A 21,493-nucleotide genomic window follows, 5' to 3' on the forward strand; every position below is an offset into this window, starting at 1 on the left:
AGTGGTCCGAGAATCCAAAAAAAAAGACTTGTTTTCAGAATTTTTTCTGGCTTTGATTTCAGATGTCAAATGATTCTCAGTGTCCAAATATGCACCAAAAAGGTACCAAAAAAGTTTTGAAAAAAGTTGTTTTTTGGATTCTCGGACCACTGTTACATCTGAAACTGCTCTGAAAATTCGGAAAATGAAAAATTAAAAAAAAACCGATTTTTATGATTTTGGTTTTACAGCTGTTCTCATGCAAAATTCCAAGTCAACATTGAGCGATTTTAAACAAAGTTATGAATGTTCGAAAAAATTCTCCTCACCACTTCTCGCCACTGTATATTATGATCTATGGTAGATTATCTCCCATTTTAGTTTGAAGTAATGTTTCTTTTCCTTCTTTTCTTCTTCTTTTCTTATTGCTCCCACTAAGAATCTCAAATTTCCACGCTCGGCGCCTCGAAAAAAATACGTAATAGGCTTGGTGTGGTGTAAGAAAGAAAGATGGGATCTCCTCCTTTCCCCCAAAAAACTCTTTCTTCCACATTTCTTCATTGCCTAAACGAATCGGGGTTGATTCACAGTAGCCATTAGTATGTACATTGTTGGGTAGGGAGTTCCAGAAAAAAAAAACTGAATGAACAATAGATGAAAAAGGAGCTTGAGAAAAAAAATGCGTTGGTGAATGAGGCTTTATTGGAAAACTATAGCTCGCTACTGGTGCGTGTGAATTTTGGCAGTGGAAGAGGGACAACTTTCTTTCTGATCATACTTTTCCAAATTTTTTTCCAGACACCTCCGCCGATAACTCGACACATGTTCTCGGTGCTCGCGCTAGCTACACAGATACTGGCTAATGTCAATCTGGCTGCACAGGTAATATTTATGGAAAAAATCTTCCAGAATATATTATTTTTCAGACCGTCGAGCCAATTGATCTTGCTCCCCCGCCGAAGGTAAATTTTGAAAAAAAAAGAGAGGGAGAAATTTGATATTACTCCACTAGCTCATTAATCATGTGAACATTTTTTTCGAAAGGATGTTAAGCAGAATTTTTGTCAGTGTAAAACATAAAACACACATGGTTGGTGTATGGTATCAACAATTTGAGAATGAGCAATCTGGACTCTATAGTTACCTCCGTAATGACTTTTTAATGGAGCAATATTTTCTTGTTTTGCAAATCATAAAACTACTGAGTGTTCTAGCTACCGCACCCCGAAGTTTCCCCCGATAATGACCCTTTTAAGGTCCGCCAAATTCGTATTCCTGGCGACATTCTCATTGGTGGCGTTTTCCCGGTCCACTCAAAGTCATTAAATGGAGATGAGCCATGTGGCGAAATTGCAGAGACCAGGTGAGTCGGCTGGGCGCCAGTGGGCAATAAAAACTAATGACTCTCCCAGGGGTGTGCATCGAGTGGAAGCAATGCTGTATGCATTGGATCAGATCAATATGCAAAATGATTTTCTTCGCGGGTACAAATTGGTGAGAGGGAGCTTGAATGATGCCTTTGTTATGAAATTGGCTGTTCCAGGGTGCATTAATTCTTGATTCATGCTCAAATCCAGCATACGCATTAAACCAGAGTTTAGACTTTGTTAGGGATATGATTGGGTCTTCAGAAGCGTCGGACTACGTTTGTTTGTGAGTCCCAACCTCCTTGTGTCTGATCTAGTTCCGATATTTCAGAGATGGGAGTGATCCGAATGTCAAAAAGCAATCGCAAAAGAAAAATGTGGCTGCGGTGGTTGGTGGGAGTTATAGTTCCGTTTCAGTACAATTGGCAAACCTTTTACGACTGTTTCGAATTGCACAAGTCAGTCCAGCTAGTACAAATGCAGATTTATCTGATAAAAATCGATTCGAATATTTTGCGAGGTAGCATTCTTGTTTTGCTTATCGTAATACATAACTATTTCCAGAACTGTCCCCTCTGATGACTACCAAGCAATGGCTATGGTAGAAATAGCTGTTCGTTTCAGATGGTCCTATGTATCATTGGTCTATTCAGCGGATGAGTACGGAGAATTGGGTAAATGATCAAAGCCGATATGTTTAGAATTTCCTTTTTATTTATTTTTCTCATAACTCCCTTTTATGGAATGTCTCTTATGAATATTTCAGGTGCTGACGCTTTCAAAAAAGAGGCAAGAAAGAAAGGAATCTGTATCGCTTTAGAAGAGAGAATTCAAAACAAAAAGGAGAGTTTCACAGAGTCGATAAACAATTTGGTGCAGAAGTAAGTGGACCAGAGGCCATTCCTTATATGCGAAAGATTGTTTCAGACTTCAACCCGAGAAGAATGTGGGAGCGACGGTGGTTGTCTTGTTTGTGGGCACCGAATACATCCCGGACATTTTGAGATACACAGCTGAACGAATGAAATTGACATCGGGGGCAAAGAAACGTATCATCTGGTTGGCGTCGGAGTCGTGGGACCGAAACAACGACAAGTACACGGCGGGTGATAACCGGCTGGCGGCTCAAGGAGCCATTGTGTTGATGTTGGCGTCGCAAAAGGTACCGTCGTTTGAAGAGTATTTCATGAGTCTTCATCCTGGGACAGAAGCGTTTGAACGGAACAAATGGTTAAGGGAGTTGTGGCAAGTGAAGTACAAATGTGAATTTGATACAGCGCCAGGGACAACAGCTACAAGGTAAGCAGTGGCTAGCAATTTTTGAAAATAATGTGATCAGTTTTGTATTAATCAGAAGTTCGAATTTGTAAAAACGTTCTGAATCAAAAAGTTACTGATCTTCAGTTCAAAGTAATTTTTGACACCGGCACCGAACCTAAAATGATGTAAAGTGCCGGTCAGTTTAGATGATTCCGGTCATTTTGACCACTTTCAGGAGTCTGGAGCGCGGTTGTCCAGTTTCTGATCACTTTGAAAATTTTAAACAGTGTGAAACAGACCTAGATTGAAGACTTTGCATTTACGTAATTTTTTGAAATTTCCCGATTTTCAGCTATTGGCCGGTTTCTGAAGAAAACCCTCATTTTTTCACGTTTTCAGTACGAAAACGGGAAAAATGGGATGTTCTTCAGAAATCGGCAAATAACTAAAATCGGCAAATAACAAGAATTTCTGGGAATGCAAAGTTTTCAACCCAGGTCTGTTTTAAACCCTAAAAAACTCTCAAAGTGATCGGACACTTGACAGCCGAGCTCTAGACTTCTGAAAATGGTCGAAATCAACTGAGAAACACGTTTTTCATACATTTATGGCTGGCACTGTAACTCTAAAACGTTGTAACTGAAAATGGAGGTAGTTTTTACAGATGTGAAGACATCAAACAATCCACCGAAGGGTTTAATGCTGATGACAAAGTTCAGTTTGTAATTGATGCTGTCTATGCGATTGCTCATGGACTTCAGGTACATATTTCCTCAATTTTTTCAATTCTCAATATCTAACCTCCCTATTTTCAGTCCATGAAACAATCTGTCTGTCCCGATGATGCAATTGAGAACCACTGGATTTCTCGTTACAGTAAGCAACCAGAAATTTGCCACGCTATGCAAAACATAGACGGAAGTGACTTCTATCAGAACTATCTGCTCAAAGTGAACTTCACTGGTAAGATGCTCCTCTTACTACAATCTTCTTCATTAGCACAAATTTCTAGACATTGTCGGCAAACGGTTTCGATTTTCACCACAAGGAGACGGGCCGGCTAGCTACACTATCTTGACATACAAGCCAAAGTCGATGGACAAGAAGCGGAGCATGACCGATGACGAGAGCTCGCCTTCAGATTATGTAGAAATAGGACACTGGAGTGAGAACAACGTATGTCGTCGTCATAAGCGTGGGCGCCTAGTTAATTAGGCAAATTTTTTTTTCAGCTAACAATCTATGAGAAAAATTTATGGTGGGACCCAGATCATACACCAGTATCGGTTTGCTCATTACCCTGTAAAACTGGATTCAGGAAACAGTTGATTAAGGTGGGACACACCTACAGAAAAAATTGTTTTTTTTTCCAAGTAAGTTTTCAGGATGAGCAATGTTGTTGGGCGTGTAGTAAATGCGAAGATTACGAGTATCTTATCAACGAAACCCACTGTGTCGCTTGTGAACAAGGATGGTGGCCCACCCAAGACCGAAATGGATGTTTTGATCTATCTCTGTCCCAGCTGAAGTACATGCGATGGAGATCAATGTACTCATTGGTGCCAACAATTTTAGCGGTTGTCGGAATCATAGCCACACTATTTGTGATCGCGGTTTATGTGATGTAAGATTGTTTAAAAATAATTCGGAGGGTACAACAATTCGGAGGCACAAAAGTATAAAGTATTTAGGGGTACAAAATTCTAATTTTTCAGTTATTGATAATTCGTACCTCTTAATCACTTTGTGCTCAATCACTCCAAAATTGTGTACCCTCCAAATTATTTGCCTCAAAAATGTATACAGACCGTTCAATTTGCAGTTGATTTTGGGCTATTTCGACCATTTTCGGGATTCTAGAGCTTAGCTGTTAAGTTTCCGATCACTTCGAAACTTTAAAGGGTGTGAAACATACCAAAATTAAAACTCAGAATTTTTTGAAAATTCTTGTTTTTAGCTATTTGCCGATTTCTGAAAGACATCTTTTTTGGCCCGTTTTTGTGCTGAAACGTGAAAAAAATTGTGTTTTTCAGAAATCGGCAAACATCAGAAAAACTAGGACTTTTGAAAATTTGTTTTTGTATATTCTGTTGAACGGTAATGTACGTTTTATTTGTTTCAGATACAACGAAACGCCAGTTGTAAAAGCTTCTGGTCGAGAGCTCAGCTACATTCTACTCATTTCTATGATTATGTGTTACTGCATGACATTTGTTCTACTCTCAAAGCCTAGTGCAATTGTTTGTGCCATCAAACGAACTGGAATCGGATTCGCATTTTCTTGCCTTTACTCCGCCATGTTTGTAAAAACGAACCGGATTTTCCGAATATTCAGCACTCGTACTGCTCAACGTCCAAGATTCATATCTCCCATCTCTCAGGTCAGTGGTACTTTTACTCTCTTCTCTGGTCCCTTTGTCAGTTTCCCGGAAACACACCATTTATAGGTTGTCATGACTGCTATGCTCGCTGGCGTACAATTGATCGGAAGTCTTATTTGGTTGTTTGTAGTGCCACCAGGTAATTGAGAATGATGTGACGTGTCTTGTATCCTGAGAACTTTCAGGCTGGAGGCATCACTACCCAACTAGGGATCAGGTAGTTCTTACTTGCAATGTTCCGGATCATCACTTCCTTTACTCACTTGCCTATGACGGTGGTTTGATTGTTCTATGTACGATCTATGCGGTGAAGACACGAAAAGTTCCCGAAAACTTCAACGAAACTAAATTCATTGGATTCTCCATGTACACCACATGCGTCGTCTGGCTCAGTTGGATTTTCTTCTTCTTCGGAACCAATAGCGATTTCCAGGTGATTCACATTTTTCTTGTTTTTCAACCAATCATGTATTTTTCTAGATCCAAACGTCATCTCTGTGCATTTCAATTTCCATGTCGGCAAATGTGGCATTAGCATGCATCTTCTCGCCAAAGCTCTGGATCATTTTGTTCGAAAAACACAAAAATGTCAGAAAACAAGAGGGAGAGAGCATGCTAAACAAAAGGTGAGCTTGGAATGAAGAGTGATGTTTTTTGGGTGATAAGCTGGTGTGAGAAATAATAAAAGTTCAGAAGGAGTACGAATGCAAAGTCTGATGGGCAAGAAACAAAGTTTTAGAGGTTCCCAATGTGTGAAAAGTTTTGGAATTCGAAGATCAGAAAATTATGGAATCTGAATCCAGGGATGTTTGGAATGGAATTCGGAATTTTGAAAAAAAAAACACTTCCGAAGCTTTTCTGTCAGAATTACAGCTTGTTTGACTACTGTATGTCAAAAGCGCTTCTCCTTTTTTTTATATATCAAAATAGTACATATAACGAAACTTGGAAATCAACATCGGAACATTCCAAAATTAAACATTCCAAAACTTTCAAAGTCGAAGTGTTCCGAAATTCTGAAATTTTGAAATTCTTAAATGTTCCACATCTGAATGTTCTGATATTTGTAAAATCCTGAAATTCCGGACATGCGAAGAATTTCCACCTTGGAATATTCCGAAATTTCAAAATGCTCTACTCTACATCAAAACGTTTCGAAATTAGGATTTTTCAAAATGGGAATATTCAGAAATTCAAAAATTCTGAAGTTCCAAAAATCCGAAAATTCGCATTTTTAACATCCTAATATTCCAAATTTTAGGATTTTCGAAATTTTCAGCATAGAAATACCCCGAAACTTTGGGAAATCCCAAATTTTCACTCCGAACATCCCTGGTTTGAAATTCATATGCAAAATATTAACACAAGTTAGAGTGACATATTTCATATCCCAATTTTTAATTTTTAAATTTTTTTGTGTGACTTTCCTACTCCTTACCCCCATAAATACTTTCATTTCAGTAGCCGATCCCTTGGAAACTGTAGCTCACGTTTGTGCGCCAACAGTATCGATGAGCCCAACCAATACACCGCGCTGCTCACCGACAGTACTCGCCGACGATCATCACGAAAGACTTCTCAACCAACGAGCACCTCATCGGCTCAAGACACCTACCTATGAATGATATCCGATGTGCATATGTATCTTTTTTGAAACTAACGAATATTGATTATTTTCTTCTTTTTTTGTCTTTTATTACGGAAAGAACGATTTCATTTAAAAATGTCATATAACACAAATTGAGATTGAACTTTTGATTGTTGTTGCAAAAAAGAAAGCAAGAATTGATATCAGTGATTAGATGGCTAGCGTTTCGCAGAGGAAATTTTTTCTTTGAAAAAGTGATTGATCATTCTTATCATCCTATTTCTATAAAAAATGTCCGATAAGTAATAAGTCTCGACCTGAAATCTGAGAACGTGAGAAAACAAGAATGAAGCTTGAAAAGGAGAAAAAGGGGAACAAAAAAATTGAGTAGTCCTCAATTAAGATCAGATTCGGAGAATCCCAGATCTCTGCGTCGACGTCGCACGTCATCATGAATCGCTCCAAGATTCTCATGCGAAGAGTCCAAGTAGATATCGCAGTTCTCTCCGTCAATAGTGATTTCAGTAGTGGCTGATGACTTCTTGGCCCACCATACTGAAATCCAGACACAGAAGAATGTTCCAACGATCTGAAATTATATTGGTATTATAAATATTTTTCTTATTAACCAATGAGCGTTTTAGTACCCGGAAATCCAATAGTCACTCACCAAAAACAGAATCCAAACTACAATTGGAGTGACGGCGACGCGTGGGAACATATGGATTCCAAACTTGACGCAGATTGCCGCTTCAAGAGCACAAACCGCCAAATAAACCCAACATTGCATTCCGAGACGTTTGATCAGTGGATCGGTGGCGTAGAGGTAGAATTGGCGGATGGATGGAGCAGAGATGAAGGCGATGAGGATGAGTCTCCAGAAGACAACCGGATGTTTAGTGTCAACCGAGAAAACGTGCTTCATGAAGAAGGTGTTGAGCTCGGTGAGCAGCCAAATGAGCACGAAGACGTAGACCGCCATGGTGCGTTTGATGGTTTGAGTGAAAGATCCCCAGTCGAACTGTAACAAGAAATTTCAAAGTTGTGTTGAAATTAGAAATTTTGTTGAAGGTGGAGGGACATGAAAAATAAATATTCTAAAAATTCCGTCCACCGTTGGAGGCACCGCCTCTGTACCAGCTCAGCTACAGTGTGTTATTGGTCGGCAGGCCAGCTCGCTCCACCGGAGCTCAGCTATTTGCGGCGCTGAACCTCTAACAGTAGGCCTCCTCGAGGGGCTCACAACACATACTTCGGAAAGTACAACCGTTGGGGGTACAAATTGGTATAGAGTGATTTAGGAATACAAAATTAACAATTCGGGGTACAAATTCAAACTTTTCGGGTATTTTGTACCCCCGAATTAAGAATTTTGTACCCCAATGACCCCAAAATTATTTTACTTTTCGAATTATTTTCCGGGGCTTATATGCACAGAAAATCTTTTTCTTGTACCTTCAATGCAAAAAAAAAACAAAAAATAAAATTATAAAACTCACATCATCCATATTCTCCGGCGTGAACTGCATGACCATTCTCTTGAAGCGAGCACGATGCGACGTGATATTCTTAATACTCTCCCAGTGGTAGTTTCTCATGGACAACCATTTGCACACTTGAAGTCCTGCGAAGATTCCAAGACCATTACAAATAAGGACGTCTAGAATGATCGCGTCCCACCAGCACTCTGCGAAGTTTGGTAAGAGTTGAGTAAAGACAATCTGAAACTTTGTTGTTTTTAATTTAGTTTAAATGATAATTTTAACCTCTGTAAGCTCCCAAGCAATACTGATATACCAGCAGAGGACTCCATGCCGGATCAAGAGTGCTTTCATAGCCCATCCGGTAAAATGTCCAACGGCGAAAATATCCATATGACTCCAAATTCGTTCCAATGACACATCGGAGCAATTGATGGCGTACTCCTTTTCCACCAAATCCTCTTGTCCCAATCCTTTTGGATCCAACCACGTGAGTACATTTTTCACATCAGTGTAGGTTTGGAATAGTGTGAATTGGAGCAGCATGAGGTAGACCACAGATACACCAAAAACGATTCTCCAGAAAACAGGATGAGGGCGAATGAATGGTCCATTTGGGAATGCCATAGCACTAACTACCAAGAAAAGCGCAAGGGTTCCAAGAAGTCCGTCGTAAACGTTACGATCGGTAGCATTCTGAGCTTCAGTGAATCTGAAATCAAACTTTTGAGTTTCAAGCTCGTACTGAAAAAGTGTTTCACCTAATAGCTGTGCAAAACGTCAAGGCGCAATATTCATGCACCGCTATTAGACCGTTTTTGTACCGCTAGAAGCTAATTTTTGCCACCATCAGCCTCTTTAGAACTGCTATTGGCTATTTTGCCCCGCTGTTTGCCCTAAAAGCTGTTTGGGGCCTAATACGGTAGCTATTAGCGAAGAACACAGACTGATAGCTATACTCTTTGGCAGTACACGAGATTTATGTCAAGCTTTTCGGTTTTGCACCCTATTTGACCAAAATTCTCTTAGCATGTAAAAATTAAAACTTTTACCTACCCTGTAAACGCTTTGTAACTGATAAAGACCACGAGCACTCCAAGAATTGTCAGGGTATGTGGTTTGTACAAAAAATCCACAGTGATATCCTCTACGACTCTCTCATTAACCATTTGAAAGTGCGTTCGTTCCAACTGACGACGTGACTTGTTTCGACGCACTCGGCGCTCACTAGAAAAAAGTATGATGGGTGTTAATTAGGCGCTCGAACAACCAAACCTCTCATCTTCTTCGTCTAGCTCGCCTTCTGTCGTTGCCGCGTCTCCAATTCGGTCTTCTGGATGCAGCTGTGATGGTTCAGGTCTGAAAAAATGTAGTTAGTAGAAAGATTTTGACACTTCTAACACCCTAAAGTTCACCGAAAGTAGAAAAAACTCTCACCGAATTTTCCGTCGTCTCGGTGTCATACTATCGTCGGGCAAAGTGTCGTCATCCATCTTCAAAGCGCAAACTTTTATACGTTCTCAGAACAATGAGACGGAGACATGCTACTGTGAGAAGAAAAAGTAACGGCCATCAAAGAAGAAAAATGATCGTTCGATAGGGCAAAGAGGGAGGAGATAGGGCAAGGAGACAAGAGTGTTGATAAGAAAAATCGGGCCATATGTTTTGTAAGGCAAGATTGACCGAAGCGGCCAAACGAAGATGTGTGTTATCGTTGTTGGAAGGACTACAACCTAGTCAACATTGTAATCAGATACTAATTGAGAAGTTCTAAAGTTCAGAAGCAAAGAAAAAAGAAGGTCACTTTAGGAGACCCTTCTATTACAGGTTTTTTTTTGAAAACTCATTCAAAACGTAATTCTAAAAAATTGAAAACTATTCACTCTATTTTTCAGCCAATAAATTTGCATCATTCTGAAAGCAAATTTATGACTGCTTCTGCTCCACAGTTCAAGTTCATAGACGAAAGATAAGCTGACCCTTTTGCCTGATAAGAACAGAAAAAAAATCAAAATGCACGTCTTTCAACTAGTCAACGTCTACTAAATGGTGGCTGAAAATTTCAAAGTACCCGATTTTCATCATCAATTACGAAATCAAACATCATGACAAATGGCGTTGTGTTTACATAGAGGTTACCAGAAAAACAACAACAACAATAGGGGTCTGCTGACTAACAATCGGAGAAAAAAATACGAAAAAGTGAGAGAAATGAAAAATTTTCGAAAAAATCACAAGACAACAAAAAGGAAACATGAGGCTAAACAGTGCAGACAACTACTGGAAAGAGCCAGTGAGAACAATTAGTGAAAATAAAAAAAAGTGCCCGAAATAAAAAGTGAAATAAAATCTTTATTTTGAGATTTCGAATTTTTTACAAAATTGCATCCGGTCAACCAATCGCAAAAGTAGAATCATATACAAGTAAAAGCTATAAGAAACACATAGAAAATACACAGTTTTTGGAGGGGTATTTGAAATGAATTAGACTTTAAAAACCAAGAAAATCGCATCAAAGAGTTTGTGAAAAGAAAAAAAAAGAAAAATGACTGATAGAAATCTATACACAAAGATATTTTTAAACGAATAAATAAAATTATACACCCGCTATGGATTCACCTTATAAGAATGTGATAAATGTATGAATACACCCAGTTGGAAGTGGAAAAAAGAACAACAAGGGAGCCACTCAAAGAGAGATTCGCGAGCAAGACATATGCTCTCCTCTGGGAATACAGCGGACCTGAAAGGATAGAGTAAATGAAGAACGTTATGAATTTTCAATCAACTCAGTGAGAACTCACCCTTGTTATTTCTCCAGGTAGCCTTTGGTAGACAGATGGTGGCACCGCATCTTTTTTCAGTGTGCTTATTGCAGAAATCACAGAAAGCAGTTTAGGATTGTCGACATTAAGGTCGAGTGCTCCATAAGCAACTGTTCGGAAGAACTCGTAGAATTGGAATTCGTAGTCAGAATCGCCAAAAATTAGATATTTCTTGAGTTCTGTGACATGACGCTCGACAACCTGGAACATTTTTTGAAGAGATTTTCTAAAATCCGTTTTCTGGAAGCAGTGCACTGCTACCGGCTTAGCTACATGGCTAAAAGTTCGGTTGTCGATTTACCCATAAAGTTTTTGATGTTTGAAACGAAGAAGGAAACTTTCAAATCCACAATTCCGATATTTCGGAGTGTTGTTTGAACTGTCTAGTGCATTTAAATAACAGTTCAAAATATCGTACTTCCTCTAATAGAAGCCCACCCAAACCGTCAACTTTGAGCTCAATTATCTCGTTTCCTGTGAAAGATATTTTTAATAAAGTGTCAAATGCAAGAATAATGACGATATTACAGTAAATGATTCATCAGTTGACAAATATTCAATATCTATCACAGTAATCTAGATAATTGAGGTCAGTATTAGTAATTCGGGTTGGATTCTATAAAAGGAAATACAGTACATTGCTCCAGTAAATTGGTGAAACTGCGATAGAAAGCCTGTTAAACACCGTGTGGTCCAAGGGGTCCAAAATGTGTGTTCCACACTTTCCTGCCTCATTTTGTCCGACTTGCATGAGCAAGTTCGTTAACTCTCTGTAAATGCATGCCGCTGAAGATGCTCCAGAAAATTTTAGCAACACGCTGAGACAATGAGTTCCATGAATGGTAATGGTTAATACGCTGATGTCCTATTTTGTTTGATTTCACCTCTCAGGGAACCAACTCATAATGAGTTCCCTATTCTAGGACTAGTAGTTCTCGAAAACTGACCTCTTGATGCATCCTGGGATCACTATCCTGATTGACTCCATTGAATCGAAGGTTTAAAATGATTTCTGGATACTTCAAACTGTGCCAAACAATGTCACCGTCCCGAAGACCACATTGTGGAAGGGTTGGGAAATCGAACATCCTTCCCTTCTTCAGCAGTTCTCCAACGGTGGCATCTGCAAGACATACGTTTAGATTTATCAGTTTTTGCTAATCTATATCAACTCACTTGTAGAAACTCTTTGTGAGGTCATTGCAATTACAGTTTCCTTGTTCTTCTCCATAGCATGCAGTAGTTTATCTCCTTCTAAACGGAAAAGGAACAGCGACGGGATTTCGATATCGTCCTTTCCATCTTTGTCAGATGCCATTGAGAAGGGTGGTCGACCGGATGCAAACTTCGTGTTCTCTTCGGTATCTGTAACATTTCACATTACGAAAAATAATTCTGAAGGTTCCCTACCAATGACAATCATGCCAATTGCTCCTGCTTGCTGCACACGTCGCGCCTTTTCTTGGAACACACATCCCGATCGCTCTACAATTGCCACTTTTCCAATCATTTCATCTTTGTTCACAATTTCATCGCAAGCTCGGTAAGGAATTGAAATTACTACTGGACCGTAAACAGGTCGAGTTGTCGTTGCGAGGTCTCTTCCGAACTGGGCTGGTGACGCTTGCAGGATTGTTTTTCCGTAGTATGGATGGCTTAGAATCTGCACAAGTCGCTCGGAACCGTCGGCAAAGTGAGCTGTAACCATTAGATTTAATTTAACTTTAAAGAAAAATAACTCACGATTCTTTTCCAGCGTCTCCACATACTCTTGCATCTCCTGCATGAACTCATGTCCCCATCTTGCGAAAATTGGTGACAAGGCCTGAATATACCAACCAATTAATTAAGGATAACAAAATCGTTCGATTTATTGTTTGGACAACATAAATTTAATCACAAGGTTGTTTGGAGTGGGATGAAGAACATGATATTGGAATGGTACACGTGGCAAGACAACTTTTAGAGTCACATAGGAAAAAAGTGGATATGAGTAATTAATTCACATAATATGTATATAGATAGGTCTAGAAAATGATATTACCCGCTCAAAAAATGAAACCTATCAAGCTAAATATGAACATATTAAAAGTTTGAAAACTGGTTAGTCAAGAGTGGCAACTCCCGGGATTTGCAATAAGTTTTCTCGAGATTTTTTGAGTCCTAGATAGGTTAGAATGCCGAGAGTCGTGAAGGCGAACACGTAGAACACAAAAATGAACATTGTGTCAAAAATGTAGAAGAACGAATGAAGGAATTGTCCGTTCGTCACTAATTTTAGCGTCGCGTCAGTTCGTGGCTTGTTCCAACACAAAGGTTCGTCATCAATCTCACACGTTACTCTTTTGCCCTGCAACACGCAATAATTTGGGTATTAAAGATTGTTAAAAATATGTTTTGCTCTTGTTTTCAATGTAACTGAAAGTGACACGATAGGAATGACACAAAAATGAACCAGGCTTGGAGGTTTTTCAAAGTTTCAAAACGTTTTTTGGAGATTGCGTGTTGCAGAGAGCAAAAGAGACATGCATTTGGGTGGGAAATTAGGACAAGATTCAGCAAAAAGACACATTTCCAAACTAAGAGGACAATTTTCAAGCTCAAAAACTCGGCTAAACTCACATTTGCGGATGTGTGGCTCAAATGAAGTCGTCCATCATTCAGGTTGACCAATTCGATTCCCATCTGGCCCAGTTGCTTGATATGGTCCTGATTGCTAGTGGAGAAGTGCCAAGCACGCATTCGTTCGGCTCTGGAAACAAGAAAATTAAAAGTCGGATATGTTTAGGAGCTCTAAATAAGTATTTTGGGATTTCGAGTCACTGGCTTTTTGAATTGCAAGCTGTTTAGTGCTTTATTGAGCAATTTTTCAGGTTGCATTTCGATGTTATCGTGTCGATGCTAAAATCCAAGTTTGAAACCTTAAAAAATCTCTGAATGCTTGCACTTTCTAAAAATTGTAATCAACTTATTTTGATAGATGCCGTTTGATCAGCTAACGTTGAATTTTAGATTTAGTTTGATTATCTTTTTCCGGTCCTTATTTTTAAAACTTGGGTCCGGTTGTTCTCAATCTTCTAACGCTTGGCGCAACACGGGACCTTGCAGCGCCGGACCTTCATTTCGCAAATCTGCCATTTTCCGTTCCCTCTCCCAACTCACGGTGATTCACAACTGCCAGATTGTCCTCCACTTCCTCCAGTCATCCCATTCCTCAACTCTCCCAGCACCACTTTCGTCCTCTCCCTAATCAATCTGGCCTCCTCCTGCTCCGTCGGCAACTTTGTGAAATCTATCGGGTTCGCGCACACATAATTTTTTTGCTTTGGCTCATCAGACCGCAGAACCATCCGTCTTGGGTTCCCAACGTTCTCCACTGGCTCCGTGTGACCAATGCTCAGCGGCAAAAAGTGAGCCTCTGTGGTGAGCACGAAATGATCGGGATCAAAGACCAAATCTTCGGGATCAGTGAAGATCAAGTAGAGATATTTGAATGTTTCAGACAGCACAAATGACTCCATTTGGTCCTCCTTGACCATAGTTCTAATGTCCTTAAGCGCCGCAAATCCACATGGCACTTTTACATACTTGTTGATGCTATCCATTATCTGAAATATTCATTTGATTTAAATGTTGAGCTTCGATTGAAAGACATACCTGCTTAGCAACGTGAAGATAATGCGGATCCTTTGTGGCTCTGTACAAAAAGTAGGTGCTCTCTACGAACTCTGGTCTGATCGGGTGCTCGGCCCAATGAACTTGAAAATCGTGTGTAAAAGCTTCTGGCAAGAATTTGTGCTTCTGGATGACTTGGAAAAGCATCTCGTGAATCTCAATAGCCTCTTTCACGTCCCCCTTCAGCACTTGAAGACCAGGCCAAAAAGCAAGCAGCGAGTCCATGAAGCCTCTTGTGGCAACAGTGGGTCTATGCATATGCACATCCACGAAGATAGGACCCTTAGTGATGTATCGTTTGATAGCGTCGTAGTGCTGGAAACCTTTAATTTGTAGAAGTGTTAGAATTGAATCGATTACCTTGTTGAACCTATCTAGATAACTCTCATCACCCAGCAGAATGTATGCTTTGAGGGTGTACTCGTAGTAGGAATCGATTCCTGCTCCAATTCCACTTTCTCTTCTTGTCCAGTCTCCTGAATGCACATTTAGTACAGTGCCCATGAGATCTGATGAGCGATGACGTTGTTGCCAAAGGAAGTCCATTGCTTTCCTGGCTTTTTTCTCATAAATCGGGTCGCCGGTGAGCCTCGTCAATGCGGCGAACTCGAGAATCATGGTACCACCACAAGCTGTACACGTATCCTTCTGCCGCTTCAAATGATCCTGCATTCCATGTTTTAAATTTATTCTGCTATACGGTAGACCACTTGTTGTGTTGAATGCAGGCAAAAGTCTATTTCCGACTTCTGTCGCCATTTTTAGCAGCTGTCCTTCGTATGTCTGCATTCTCTCTGGATACTTTTCTTTGATCAACTCGGCCAAGACGTGAGCTGAATAATTAGAAATTCACACCTGCAGATCAGAAACTTTGCATACCTGAGATCAGTCCGCCCAGTACTCTGATATTTGTCTCGAAGACGCTGACAACGTGGTCAGATCGAAACGTACTTGCTTGATGACCAAGTCGACGGCTCGTTCAAACTCATCTAGCTCATTTAACACTACCAACGTGTCCAAACTGTCAAGAAGCGTCACGGAGTAGCTGAAAATTGTAAGTTTTATACAATTTATAAAAACTAGGTCACTCACTTTCCGAGCACATCATCCACATCGCCGCGACTCGGCGTCAGCCCACGTATCCTTCCTTTACATGAAAGTGGCATGAGTTCATCGGCGGGAAATGCATAATTCATGTAGGAATTGTAGCCGTGCATGAACATATCGTAGGCTTCTTTTCTGGAAAAAAATGATTTTTTTGTTAAATGAAAGATTTACAAATTTTTTTAAAATTTATGGCTAATTTGTTGAGGTTGCAAGGCTGAAATTTTGGTTCAAAAGTCAATAATTGAGTCGAAATTCGGTTATCGCCTAGTTTTTGTATAATTAGATATCTAATAAACTTACTGCAGTTTCTTCTTGTCCAATTCCTCTCCATCTATTGTGTGATACCATACTGTCAGCAGCAAAAACACTTTCCATCGTGTGTAAAACATATTGGTCTAACAATAAGTTGGGCGAAAAATCGGCGTGCGAGTCTTTATTTCATGGGAATTTTTCAATTTTTCACCTGGAAAAACACACATTTAGGAAAGTTGATAAATCAAAAAATAAACTAGAAAAAACATCGGGAAGAAAAAGTGCAAGATAAATGAGACCTGGACAAACGCGCTCCACCGATAAATGACGATCGATGCGCCAACTGGACGTCCTCTTGTCTTCTCGATTTGCCCCGCCGACCGCGCGGCCGAGACACATGGGACACAGACAAGGACGCTCTCTTCGTTCCACGCACACTCACACACACATAGAATGACGTATAGACACACCACACACACACACACATTGAGGACACTCAAATAACGCTCACTGTCTTTTGAGACAGTACGAGACGCAGAGAGAGGCCAACTGTGCGTTGGAAAGACAAAAGATGCTGGACAAAGTGCAATGAGTCGACTAGACAGGACAAAAGGAAATTGAAGTGATTAATTGGGATAGGCATGCACTTTTTTGGTGCTCGGTTATATATTTGCGGAGAGCCTGATGATAGGAGTTGGCATCTCAATGAAGGGATCGGGAGAAAAATCTGAAAAAGGAAAACCTGGAATATAAATTAAATCAGTGGCATTTTTTATCAGCGTATGTTTTGTTCTGTATTCTAGCGATCATTTTCAGAGGTTTGTGAACTTCTAAAACTACTCGGCAACGTGTCTGAGTCTCTTCATTTCGTGTGAAACTCTTGTTTACACCAGAGAGGGGGGGCCGTTTTCTTCTTTCTCTCTTTCCGATTAGATCTTTTGCCTTTGGAACAATTTAGCAGTCCGGCGGCGGCAATCTTTCATTTTGCATATTTATATTATAATGGCCACCTATTTCGTCTCCGCTAATTTTTTGTCTACTTGAATCGTTCTGTACGTGAATATTGCCAGAATACGTCCCCCTTAAAATGATGACAAATGAAGTTTATTAGAATTTTCCATTCATTTGTTTTTCAAGTCGAAGACAACTAGAAATGGAGGAAAATAGTATTCTGACCCCCTCCCCATGAGTTCAATTTCCGCTGTGGGCTCTGATTTTTATTAGTTTTAGCTGCTCATCACCTTTGTAAATTTTATACCAATTCTCTAAATGACAATAAAAGAATGCGGATAAAAGAATGAGAAACCCCTAAAAATCTAATCGCTGAACTTTATAGACTAATCCGGAGAGATTAAATTTTTTTTGTTCTAGTGCTTTGTTGTTTTCCAGTTTTAAATCCAAAAAGATATATATTTGTTTACAGCTGAAAATTGATTTTCCTAGACTAATTTGGTGGATTAGTGTATAACAGTGTAATTTGAATGTTAATTATACTTGGAAGTGTTATAACCACTATCTAATACTCTGAAATTAGTTTAGTTGACCAGCCAGAAGAAAGACTTCGATTTCAATTTGTCTTTTGAATAATAATTCAGAATTTTCAGCAGGTTTTCGCAAATTACAAAACTCTGCCCATCATGGGCGGCCGAAGCCGAAACCCTGTGAACCGTGTTTCTCACATTTGAAACAATTTCTGAAAATGTCGGCAATTTTTTCATTTTTCGTGAAATTTTCTTGTCTACATGCCGTTTTTGGGGGTTGTTTGAATGTGAGAAGTTATATTTCGTTTCGTTCGACCACGAAGCTTTTTTTACCGGAAACTTGGCCCTTAGAAATTTGAAAATAATGCTTATCATCCTTTACTTGTCGAGCAGAAACTACAGAAACACTTTTTGATTTTGATCTTTTGATCTCCCGGCTTTCAGATTAGTCTATGGTTGGCGCGCCTCATATAGAACATGTTGTGGCAAATGTATTCAATTTTTCTGTTAATGTGAATATGCCAAACTATGTTTCCAATAAGTTTATTACTTTCTGACTCCAATTTTGTTTATGTCAGGTTCCCAAGAACTCTGCCAGGTTCCCAAGAAGTGCAAATTTTCATTTCCTTCCAAACCGTCATTTTCTTCACCAGAGACACAAGAAAAATTAGCAATTCTCAGAATTCCTTCTTCTCGATCAGACGCTTTCCGTGGGGACCCGTGTGAATTCTCTCATGCGGTTTAATGAAGTCTGAAGAGTGCTTTTGAAGGCGAAAGAAGGATGACCTTTTGCTTTTTTTTTTGACATACACACATATACGTACACTAACACAACTCTTTTTGTCGTTTTGCCTTTTTCTCTCTTGCGTTTCGCTACTCAGTTTAGTTTTTTCGTAGTTGGCAATGTTTTGTTGTTTTACATTTTTTGAAGTCAACAAATGTTACCAACAATGCCTTTTTTCAGTTTGTAAGAGAAAAAAGAAAAATGTTTCATATTTCTCATTCTCGCGCTTATAAACCACTTCAAAATTTCGTAAGGGTCCTGAGATAGAAATACTAAGACGCCTAATAAAAATCAAAAGATCAATTGCTATTTCTATAATTTTAAGTTTCTATACAATTCGCTTTTCAAATCTAGTTTGAATGTTCAACTCCAGAAGTCATTATATTCTGCAAAATTCTGCAATGTATGTCAATTCACAAACTTTGATAATCCCTACCAATCTACAATTAGATTTGGATAATCCTAAACTTTGCACTTTTTGAATCACCAATCAGGCCAAAGCTGCTCACTGGCCATGCCAGAAGATCAAGAAGACTTTCCCTAATCGTAGAGTCTTTTATCAATCGTAAATTGAAATTTCTCACTGAAATGATTGAACAAATTTTTTGCCTTTTTATCTTATCTCTATTTCTCACTCATATACCGTCCATTGCCCCAAACCAAAAAAGAGATAGCCACGTTGCTTGTGTCCAATTGGACTCTGACCTCTCTCCCTCTCATTAGCACAGCAAAATTTGGGTTTGTAGGTAGCCCCTCCGGGGGGCTAACGGGTTCAGTGTATGCTTTTGTGTACAACGTGTATAACAAATGCCAGCTGATTGTGCATTCGTTCCGCCTCATATTGTACTTCCGCTTCTCGGTTTTCGCGGTCTCTTGCGTACAAAATTTGATGCCTAATAAGAAAAGTATGCGATGTTAGAACCCATGATACATCACTTTCTCATTTCTGTTTCCGTGCGAATTTCTTTTTCTTTTTTTGCAATTTGCAGCGACAACTTCCGATTGACCACTTCTCTTGTTCACTTCTCCTTCTTAGTTTTTCAAAACTATTGATTTTCCAGATGGCGGATCGTAATACAATTGGTGACAGTGCAGCTGCATTGATTGGCAACACACCAATGGTGTATTTGAACAAACTTGCCAGAGGATGTGCTGCGAAAATTGGTAAGGGATTTTTTAGAACAATTTTTGTTGCGATTACCGTGTTTTCTCTATTAAAAGCCCACCCAAAGCGTCAACTTTAAGCTCACTAATCTTTATTGTTGTGAAGTATATAAAAAATGTGTCAACTGTCAATTTATTTATCATTATATCACCAATATTTTATCAGTTGACAACTTTTTGATATCTGGCACAAAAATCGAGATAATTAAGTTCAACCTTGACGATTTAAGTCGGCTTATATTGAAAGAAATACGCTATTCATTATTGGCCTTTTTTTATGATTTTAAATTTTTTCAGCCGTCAAATTGGAATATCTCAATCCAGCAGGATCAATCAAAGATCGTATCGGATACGCTATGATTGCCGCAGCTGAGAAAGAGGGAAAAGTGAGGAAAGTTGCTTATTATCTAAATTAAAATTCATTAATTTTAGATTATTCCCGGTGTGACCACTCTCATCGAGCCAACATCTGGAAATACAGGAATTGCCTTGGCATTTGTTGCCGCGTCCAAAGGATATAGATGTATTGTGACGATGCCAGCATCTATGAGTCAGGAGAGAGTAAGTGGGATCGTTAGAATCTTTTAGACAACAAAGTTTTTCAGCGTATGCTTCTGAAAGCTTATGGAACTGATGTTGTGCTCACTGATCCGGCTCGTGGCATGCAAGGAGCTATTGATATGGCTAATCAGCTTAAAGAAAAAGTCCCAGCATCATACATCCTCGCGCAATTCGACAACCCCAACAATCCTCTTATCCACTATCAAACCACGGGACCAGAAATCTGGAATCAAACTCATGGAAAGGTCGACGCTGTTGTCTTTGGAGTGGGAACTGGCGGAACCATCACTGGTGTTGGCCGCTACTTGACTGAGCAGAATCCAGCGGTCCGTGTGTTTGCTGTGGAGCCAGAAGAGTCTGCAATTCTTAGTGGCAACCCATCGGGACCACACAAGATTCAAGGAATTGGAGCTGGGTTTGCGCCAGCTGTGTTGGATACCAAGATTTATGAAGATGTGATTCGTGTTCACTCTGATGAAGCTATTGTGATGGCCAAGAGACTTGCTTTTGAAGAAGGGCTTCTTTGCGGTAAGTGTTTCTGGGTTTTTACGATAAAAAATTGCAAAATGAAATATTTAATTCTTTTTAGGAATCTCATCTGGAGCCAATGTCGCCGCTGCTCTCCGTCTTGCTCAACGCCCAGAAATGGTTGGAAAGCTGATTGTCACTGTGCTGCCAAGTTGCGGAGAACGTTACATGTAAGAATTGTTAATCACTGTAGTTAGTGAGCTGACTGTAGTCACTCTACACACTCTGCAGAGATTACTGTAGTTTGTTTTCGAAGAGTATGGTAGTTGATTTTGAGAGATTACTGTAGCTATTGAGATTACTGTAGTCAACGAGGTAACTGTAGCTAGTGTGATTACTGTAGTCACTTTACAGAGATTAGTTAGTTTTCAGAGATTACTGCAGATACTCTCTATACTCTCCAGAGATTACTGTTTTCAGTTCTCAAAGAGTACTGTGGCTGATTTTAAAAGATTACTGTAGTTATTTCTTAGAGATTACTGTAGTTAGTGAAACTACTTTAGCTAGATTATCGTAGTCAGTGTAACTAGTGAGGTTACTGTTGCTAGTTAGATTACTGTAGTTAGTGAAATTACTGTAGCTAGTAAAAAATTAATGCAGTCGGGGAGATTATTGTAGTTACTCTCCAGAGATTACTTAGTTAAGGAGATTACTGTGATCATTTTTCGTATTACAAATATAGAATTCAAATCTTTAATGACAGATTATTTTATTTCCTTTTGAAATTAATTATAGTGCCAGAATTTTCGAGAAGGACGTCTCGATTACTGTACTTTGATCTTGAGTTTAGAACTTTTTTTTTCAAAATTATTAAACTTTATTTTCATGAATGGTTTTTTCAGGACATCCGCTCTCTATGCTGATATCCGCGAGGAAGCTTCAAATATGGGAGTGGAAAGTTTGGAGGCAAACCTTGAGAAGCTCTGCCTCCACTCCTTCGATGTGATGGAATAATCTGAATTCTCGATTTCTTATGGGGTTATTCATGTAGCGAAAATATGTATTGAAATGCATTTCCGCGCCCTCGAAATTCAATGCATGAGCGTCGCGAAATGTATTT

General features: G+C 39.4%; 4 protein-coding genes across 4 annotated transcripts; 2 read left to right on the forward strand and 2 right to left on the reverse strand.

The window, feature by feature from the left end:
- Nucleotides 1-771: 771 nt before the first annotated feature.
- Cbr-mgl-1 lies at nt 772-6,608 on the forward strand (the record flags this gene model as incomplete). Its single annotated transcript, XM_002643706.1, is given in 19 exon segments — nt 772-861; nt 906-941; nt 1,236-1,342; nt 1,392-1,473; nt 1,523-1,632; nt 1,678-1,866; nt 1,911-2,020; nt 2,113-2,227; nt 2,274-2,645; nt 3,271-3,367; nt 3,422-3,607; nt 3,612-3,782; nt 3,839-3,940; nt 3,992-4,230; nt 4,729-4,987; nt 5,054-5,126; nt 5,173-5,420; nt 5,468-5,613; nt 6,449-6,608. Coding segments are annotated over 19 exon segments (2,892 nt in total), but the record flags the coding sequence as incomplete, so codon positions are not given.
- A 361-nt stretch (nt 6,609-6,969) lies between these two features.
- Nucleotides 6,970-9,549, reverse strand: Cbr-pssy-1 (the record flags this gene model as incomplete). The annotated part of the gene is made up of 7 exons (XM_002643707.1): nt 6,970-7,164; nt 7,246-7,596; nt 8,075-8,296; nt 8,342-8,768; nt 9,113-9,283; nt 9,332-9,415; nt 9,494-9,549. 7 exons carry the CDS (start codon nt 9,547-9,549, stop codon nt 6,970-6,972), a joined length of 1,506 nt encoding a protein of 501 aa, XP_002643753.1.
- A 1,196-nt stretch (nt 9,550-10,745) lies between these two features.
- CBG01952 lies at nt 10,746-16,052 on the reverse strand (the record flags this gene model as incomplete). The annotated part of the gene is made up of 12 exons (XM_045238995.1): nt 10,746-10,799; nt 10,861-11,082; nt 11,829-12,004; nt 12,058-12,246; nt 12,292-12,706; nt 13,504-13,633; nt 14,044-14,489; nt 14,521-15,389; nt 15,436-15,469; nt 15,508-15,601; nt 15,649-15,795; nt 15,964-16,052. 12 exons carry the CDS (start codon nt 16,050-16,052, stop codon nt 10,746-10,748), a joined length of 2,865 nt encoding a protein of 954 aa, XP_045091984.1.
- A 3,189-nt stretch (nt 16,053-19,241) lies between these two features.
- Nucleotides 19,242-21,387, forward strand: Cbr-cysl-1 (the record flags this gene model as incomplete). Its single annotated transcript, XM_002643710.2, has 6 exons — nt 19,242-19,344; nt 19,642-19,730; nt 19,777-19,905; nt 19,950-20,433; nt 20,495-20,603; nt 21,276-21,387. The coding sequence occupies 6 exons, from the start codon at nt 19,242-19,244 to the stop codon at nt 21,385-21,387; spliced, it is 1,026 nt and encodes a 341-aa protein (XP_002643756.2).
- Between the last annotated feature and the right edge of the window lie 106 nt (nt 21,388-21,493).

The sequence above is a fragment of the Caenorhabditis briggsae genome, assembly GCF_000004555.2.
Source record: "Caenorhabditis briggsae complete genome, chrX, whole genome shotgun sequence".
Lineage (NCBI taxonomy): Eukaryota > Metazoa > Nematoda > Chromadorea > Rhabditida > Rhabditidae > Caenorhabditis > Caenorhabditis briggsae.